Raw genomic sequence first — 8,607 nt, forward strand, 5'->3', positions numbered from 1 at the left:
TGGGTATCATTGACATCTCAGTGTCTGTAATTAATTAGGATCTAATATTAAGATCCGACATAAATAGTCCACAATATACTTTGTCAGTCATGCGTATTTGTTTTCATTGAACTAAGTCTACAATTTATGGATGGTGTGGGTTAGTTTTTAAAAATTAATTAAGCCTTGCCTAAATTAGTATAAATAATAAAATTAATTATAATAAATTAGTATTAGTAATAAATATTAGTTTTGGTATATTTTGGACGATAGGTACGACAAAATTGTGCACAGTTTTTCATTCATTCATATTGTTGGTTGATGTTTTTAAATTCATTAAACCCTCCCTAAACCAAAATATAATAAATAAAAAAATATTATTATACACATAAAATATCCAAAGTTATTGCATAATTTTAGATATTCTATAGATATACGAGATATTTTTATCTTTAGATATTTTTTTACTATTATCTAGTATGGCTTGGTTTTCGCAGGGTTTAATTGATTTTTAAAAACTAACCAACAGCATCTGTAAAGTGTAGTCTTATTTCAATGAAAACAAATACGTATGACTAACAAATTTTAGTATGCACTATTTATGGCGGATCTTAACAACCTACCTCCACCCTTCGCCACTGTGTTATACATTACTTTTTGGTAGGATATATTATGTTTGTACTACTGGCTTAGTCTTAGAAACCTCCTACAATGATATCCTAAAAATACAGATATATTTACTATAATATTTTTAGCCCAAGTAGTTTTTCATTCAATGAAAATTACATCAAATTATTTATGAATGAAAAATTATTTATCGAACTAGCACAATTTGGAATAACTGAGAGAACATATATAATATGTAAGTGCTAATAAATCAAAACTACTGAACATACATTTCTTAAGGTACATATTACCATTCATCAAGCTTGTGAAAATAAACTGGCATGGTGCCTTTTTAACGTTAACTGTTCCTCGGCGATGTCATTTTATATCGGTTATATTCGTTTTCTTTTTGTAGATATTCTGCCACCATACTAGTGAGAAGAATATCTACCCATAACCTAAACAAATAACAAAACCATTAAAACATTATATTATCCTGCATTCTTTAAAACATGTATGCAATATATTTCACTGTTCTATTTTTAAATATATTTTTATAATCAATGTAGTAACTGATAGTTTTCTTTAATAAAATTTTTTTTAAGAATACAATGTTTTAAAAGAAAATCCACTGGATCATCATTGATTATATTATATAAATATATATTATGTTAATTAATAAAACAATACATTATCAGTGTAAATAAAATCATTATTAACTTTGGCTAAAAACAGAAAAAAATATTGCAAATAAATTGTCACATTTATTTTCATTAAAATATTTCGTTTCTTACATACAAACCGTATTGATTTAATTATACTGCTTGCATTAAATTTAGTGTCTTTCATTGCAATCGTTCCAAGATCTCTTTGGACACAATAGTATAGAAAATCGCCATTACAAACAATGTAGTTGAAAATTTCTCAATAAAATTTAGTCATTCGCTCTATAAATGCTTGTCCTCGATGCGGATTTTCTGCCCGTGAATTGTAATTCTTACGTACAAGTTGCATAAATTCTCTTAAGCGACTCGTATGAGGATACATTGCAAGATATATGTAAACGTTGCAACGAAGTGTACGCAATTGCATTGGATTTTAAGAAGGGATTTGTGATAAGGGCGTTCTCGATAAGGTGTATATAAACAAAGGATAGAATTACGGAGGCACATTCAAGCTTCTACCGAGAACTAGAAAACAACCACTAACAAGATGTTCAAATTCGTAAGTCTTTATAAATTTTGTAACTGTGTTTAAATAAACACTATAAGAGGGAAAATAATAAACTGTTTCGTAATAACTATATACTGTAAACTATTTTATTTTTAAACCGTAATAAAATCTAACTGAAGTATAACTATTAAAACTATTCATAAAAAATATTTACCGATATGAAATAATATTAATTTACATCACAATAAATAGTTTAGGGTAATAATATACAGTAGGTACTTCAATACATATCGGACCTTCAAAGTTAGTCTACCTCCAAATTGCATAAATAACGTTAGCTCAAGAATCAAATAATGTACTGTTGTGTCGATTTTTTAAAGCCCTAAATTATTACAATTATTGGTAGATACCAAACCCTGACTGACTCTAATTATTGCTCTCATTTCTTACTTTCTATAGTTACTCTAAACCCTTTCTCAATTTATTTCTACTAAACATACTTCGTCTCTCTCCACTTCGTTTGGGTTTTTTGACCAATTTTTTTCTCTAATATCTATTGAATACGATCTTTTAATGAACCTTGATATCTTCCATCTCTCAAAAATGACCTGCCTAATAGGATATTCTAAATTTCACATATTATATGATGTACCTACGTAGATATAATTCACATCACATAGAATACTTAAAAATTCCCAACCACTCAAAATCAGTAAGTTATGAAAATTAATAAATACATTTATTCAGGAAGAATAAGTATGACTTTTCTTTAGTCTATTTTATTAACTTTCATTTTATTTCTCCCAGGTTGTCGTTTCTGCTCTGCTGGCCGTGGCTGCCGCCTCTCCTGCCTATTTTGGAGGACCAGTGATCGGTGCACCTCTTGGATATGCACATGCTCCAGTTGCCTACAGTGCTCCTATCGTCAAAGCCGCAGTCCCTGTTGCTACATCTTATGCCAATACCTACAAAGTGAGTGATATTCAAGTATATATAGATGATCTGAAACCACTATCGAAGATATTTAAATGGTCTTATTGATAGTTATTTATTTTGAGTCTATCAATATTTGAATTGAGTTTATTTTAAACTGCTAGATTACAGACTATATGCAATTATGTATTATATATGAGTTTAATCAGTGCTTATATTAATAACCATTTACCCGGAAAATAGAACCTGTATACCTAATTAAAATGCTTATGTACAAATTTTGCTACCCTCAAATTTCTGAAGAATATTAAATAAATTAAATTTATTTAAACTGAATGCCATCCCTCGAATAGATACCTATCTAACTTTTTTCATATATACACGGATATGTTTATAATGGCAATATTACAACATAATAATGAATAATAATAAATAAAACATTATTTATTGAAAGTTAGTTACGGGGTGCTACTATAAATAGTTTGCTGTTAGTTTACTTAATAATTTTAAATTGGGTTTCGCGCTTGACCGGCAGTTGGTGTTTAATAGTGTTTCGAGTTTTACTACATCATGACTTTTAGAATATATTATTATTATCCGGACGCATGTACGTGAAATTACTTAGCGAGCTTATCAAAAGATGTCGTATCTGTGCAATAGTATATTTTCCTGAACAATTGAAAAATTTAAAAAGCACCCCTGTTGTCATGCTCCCCTTAACACAGTACAATGCAGAATCTATACATTTTGAGAATTTTTGCATGAAAATATTGATGTTTCATCTATGTATACCAATCATTGTATGTAAATTATATTTAAAATGTAGGGCCAATATATATAATAGAATATGAGTGATCATTTTTAATTTTACCATTTTATGTAAACAGCTTAAACCGAACAATTTTTTCTGCTTTAGTACGGTATATTATTCTCTTATTTTTTACGTAAGAATATGTTTGAATAATAAATTAAAAATACCACTAAGAATTTTTTACGGCATATGTATTAAATAATTCACCTCATTCAACTATTTTGTATTTTTCGTTACTGAGAGGGGGAGGTCCAGACCTGAACCGCCCCACTTTGCGCGCCTGCTCAATTATAAATGAATATTTAACGTTTATCTAAAAAAAGCAATTATTTTTAATAAAATAAAATATTAAATTCAAATGACACAAAAAGTAAATATTTTTAACAATCCATATTTGTCTATTTTAAATCATCTTAACTAATATCGATAGCCACTCTAATACAACATAATATTATAAATATCTCTAAATTAACAATTAGTTTTTTCTCCTTAGTAGTCGTTATTCTCACTGTTGATGGTTGCGACCTCCACTAACTAGATTTGACGTAATGTCAGGTGTATATTATTACATGTGCTCATTTCTTGAAAAATACACAATCAGTGAGCTCTGTAAATTTAATAGATTATGTTGTATGTTTTTGTATTATTTGACATATCTACCTAAATTTAGTTAGCATGATTATTCAATGTTCACTATTCGTATCAATCAATCTTTGTTCACCTTCCTTTAATCCAGACTTCGCTACTGACATATATTATAAGTATACAACACCGTGATTTAATAATATAGTCGTTCAGTTATGTGATTATCATTACTATGTATGCAATTTCTGTGACTGGTTTCAGTTATGATATTAAATGTCTCTTTATTCCAGGTTGCAGTTAAGAGCCCTGTCTACGCCGCTGCTCCTCTTGCCTACGCCGCCCCCGCCTACCACGCGCCCATCGTAGCAGCTCCCGCCTACCACGCTCCTATCGCATACTCGTCTCCTTATGGACATGCCTACCTTCACTAAACAATACAGAATTAGCTAATGCAGTGCAGCATCGAGTATCATAATATTATATAATATATCCAATAATCTAGATGTGAAAATAAGCTGCACTGTCAAGAAACTAATATTTATCGAAACTGTTTAGTAATTTTGAACATTTTTCATATTGGAATATGTTATTATATTACTAAACTACGTTGTGCCATTACATAATAATGACTTTATTTCTTAAATCTTTATATAGAATCTTTCATATTATTTATTAAATTCTTTCTTCATACTTGTTCATTTACACATTTATATATCTAAATATATTTTAAACTCGCAAAATTTATTAGTCTTATTTATTACCATCCATTAATTTACTGCCGGTTGAAGGTCTCCCCTTTTTCCATATCCAATTTTTGATCCCTAGTTATCGGCTGCTACGTACATTCTCCAAACTTGAATTATTTCGTTGATCCAGCGTGTTGTAGTATAGTGCCCCTTATGACTCACTACTATAATTATAATTTATCGAGCAATATTCCGCTTTGCGAGTATCTGACCCTTATCATCATCAATGTGAATATGAATATCATCATCATGGTAACCTTTATCACTTTGTGTATTCATTTGTAGCTCTTTTTAATACCACATTGCGCTTCTCTTAGTCTTTGTGTTTCTCTTAAATTCATTCCATTATTTTAAGCATATACCTATAACACACATTAGTTGAACACTGTACACTTTATGAAGGATGTGAGATAGTTTTTAAAGATAGTATTCAGATTTTCAAAAAGCGCTCCATTGAGTTTTTTTTATAATTTTACCGAGGCTTTGACTGCGACTCGATGTCATATCGCCTCTTCTCATCTGAAATAGGATCCGCCAATCGGGCCCTTACTATAAATATGTTAAAAAAAACTTAACAATTCTTATCCATGACGTTTGGTTCTTCAAGTAATGTTGTTATAAATACCATAATTATTTTATACATATTAACAACTACAACATATTATCATGTAGTATGCTAAAAAAAGTTTTAAAGACAAATTATTCATGGGGTAAGATTATTTAGAATATCATCTATAGCATCCTACAAGTGCAGTCGTAAGAATTATTGTATGGCACGGTAGTTAGTGAAATATATATGACGAAACTGAGCAATAAGAACTTAAAAGATTATAAAAATTCTTTTCACTAAATTTTCGAATAATTATCACTCTACTTTTTTGGTTTGGAAGCGGATATCAGTATATTTCAATTTCTTATATCAATATTAATTTAAATCAAATAACTCTGCATTACAATAAAATATGTGTATATACTGTATTTATATCAATACTTATAATATTCTTTTATCTATAATATAATATGATCTTTATATCTTTACATAAAGACGTTGCATTAATAATATTTAAAGGTTAGTTACTGGACCACATTTTCAATCCATTATAAATACTAAAGGGCATTGTGATTTATATTTCTAGTGATTCTTCATTGTTAATAAAAACTTCGTGCGGTCTCTTTGCCCTGTGGTAAGAAATCTGTGTACTTTGGATATATTTTCTATCAACATTTTAATATATTTTTAGGGAAAAATGGAAAGATTGAATGCAGCTAAAGTATGAGTAATGTTATGTACTCAAAGTTAAAATTTTCACGTGGTAACAATAACACATAATAAAAAAATATGTTTAAAAGAATATAAATAATTAATCAACCGACTGACTATTCAGAATAATATTTTCATACAAGAAGACAGCACATGGGCTCATGACTTTCTCTAACAACTGTTTCCACCTGTTCCTAATACATAATAGCCATTTTCCAGTTTGGTGTCACAAGTATACGGCATTAGTAGCTTCATAAAGCTAGTGAATCTTTGGTCTGTCTCGTTTTCTATATCCTATGAAGATACGTGACCTAACTAGAGCAGTCTCTCGATAATTGGACTGCAGTGCAACTTTTGAATGGATTCAACATCATCAGGCTGAATCTATCCACTGCTGCATGGAGGTCTTTCCAAGCTGATGTACGTTGCTTTGTCACGTACTTCCGCAGAACTTTACCATATTATCAATCCAGTGGCCTCTAGGTCTACTTTGCGGACGTTTTTTACCTCTTGGATACTACTAATTTTAAATTATAAATTACAATATTTCAGCTTATTCTTCGTATATTTTTGTCTTCTCTGATTGGCCCGTATATACGGAAGATGTCTATAGTCTAAACTTCTAAAAAAGATATCAAATGAAATAATGCAATGATCTGATACTTTACTAAATTAAAAACAAAAAAATAAGAAAAGTTCATGTAAGGTTTGGTGCAGTATTTAATAAACGAAAGAACGTCATATTTATCTTGTGTTGACTGTTTGTTCACTTATTAATTGGTGAATAATTTCATTATAATTGAGCCTTTGCCCGGAATAATGTTGTATCCAACAAAATTATCAATGTTGAGTTATTGATGGAATAATGTTGGGTATGTTTTTATGCATCGTTGAAGGTAGATAGTATGGCAAAGAAAAAATATTTAGGCTTCTGGCAGCATTTTAAATTTATTGGATTGTGGAAGAACGTTGTATATGTTATTGTCAAAATGGCGTCGCCGTCCGTCAATATCACGGAGCGTGGTATAATTCACTTGAATAAAGGAAGAAAACGGACATCTAATGTTTTAAACTGAAAAAATATCAAAGCTAGGAAGCTGAAGAATGTAGGAAAAGAGTATTTATCCAGAAAAAATATTATTAAGCCTGCAATTGACCCGTCGAAACAGTTTTGTGGAATAATTTTGTATACTATTTGACAATTCTGTTGATCTCGTGAATAAAATTATTACATTCGACATATTATTAATATGTCGAACGTTAGTCGATTGTATTCAATTGATTTATTCATATTGTTATTGGAAATATTGTTTGACAATAATGCTGGCATTATAGTGCTCTATATTTTGTAACTTAATCTAATACCGTTTTAATTTTTTTTAATCGTTCCTAGTTCTATTTTGCAAGGTAGCGTTTGTGCCAAAAAAAATTGAGTCCGGGATGTATTCGCGATTTTAATATCAAGACAAATATTCAATTAGCATTCAGGTTACTGAATCACAATGGACAAAGTCATCATCTCTTCTCATGTATTGAGAGTAGAATGTCGGACGCTATGTTCAGAAAGCAGACGAAGATAATTCAAAGCTCAAAGACCTCAATGACATGTGTGAATTCATGTTGGATGAGCATGCTGCCTTTTTTATGGCAATATTGAGTGAAGCAGAATAAATAAAATGCATTTTGCGGAATAATGTCGTATGTGAAATTTTCATATCATCGTCGCGCTTGCAAAATCTGCTATGTAATAAAACACAACTTTTCAGGAGAAGGAAAAAACTGATTTACTCAACAATGAATGCCTCACGTTTTTTACAAAGCAAATAAACTGAAAATTAGATAATTACTTCGGATTCAGTATAAATGATATTTTATAATACAATATTTAACACTTTAGGCGTATCTTTAAATCCGTTTTGTGGTTGAGGCAGCACATAGCGGATTTAAATGAACGCGTATTTTAGACATAGCGGATTTTTCCCCGGGTGAAAAATGATAATTACATAATTTAATGATATTAATTCTATGTGTAAAACATCTTTAACCAAGCCAATAGTCTGTATCAAACAAATCTTTATCTTCCCAGCCCAAATTTGACATATAATTAAGTAATAATTATCGAGTGAAGGGGAAATAAAAATATCCAGAGTAGGATGGATAAATAATTAAACAATTTTATTATAGCACATCGAGAAAGTTACATTAGATTATAATAAACAGTTGTATACCTACCTACTTACCGGGATTTTAAAATTAACACTCTTCTTTAAGTAAACACAAATGATTGTGCAATGTAATATTATTTTACACTTTTTTATTGCTTAAAAATTATTTGTCGACAAACGTAAATAATCCGCTATGTGCACTAGCGCTGGTAGTAAAAGGCGCATTCTGAAGCAAAGGTCAGTGCAAACTCCGCCATGTGTCATTAACAGGCGCAATTAATAGTAACTTTTTTTACTTTAAAATGCGATATGTGACCGGAATATTCATAGCGTATTTTGCAAGCCATT

At 30.0% G+C, this 8,607-nt stretch overlaps 1 protein-coding gene across 1 annotated transcript; it reads left to right on the plus strand.

Moving 5' to 3' along the window:
* Positions 1–1,797: 1,797 nt before the first annotated feature.
* LOC147063528 (uncharacterized) lies at positions 1,798–4,518 on the plus strand. The gene is made up of 3 exons (XM_085959421.1): positions 1,798–1,809; positions 2,566–2,730; positions 4,378–4,518. Exons 1-3 carry the CDS (start codon positions 1,798–1,800, stop codon positions 4,516–4,518), a joined length of 318 nt encoding a protein of 105 aa, XP_085815547.1.
* The last annotated feature ends 4,089 nt before the right edge of the window (positions 4,519–8,607 follow it).

Source organism: Rhyacophila brunnea, unplaced genomic scaffold (assembly GCF_057557595.1).
Source record: "Rhyacophila brunnea isolate RB1 unplaced genomic scaffold, BYU_Rbru_1.0 scaffold_9, whole genome shotgun sequence".
NCBI classification, from domain to species: domain Eukaryota; kingdom Metazoa; phylum Arthropoda; class Insecta; order Trichoptera; family Rhyacophilidae; genus Rhyacophila; species Rhyacophila brunnea.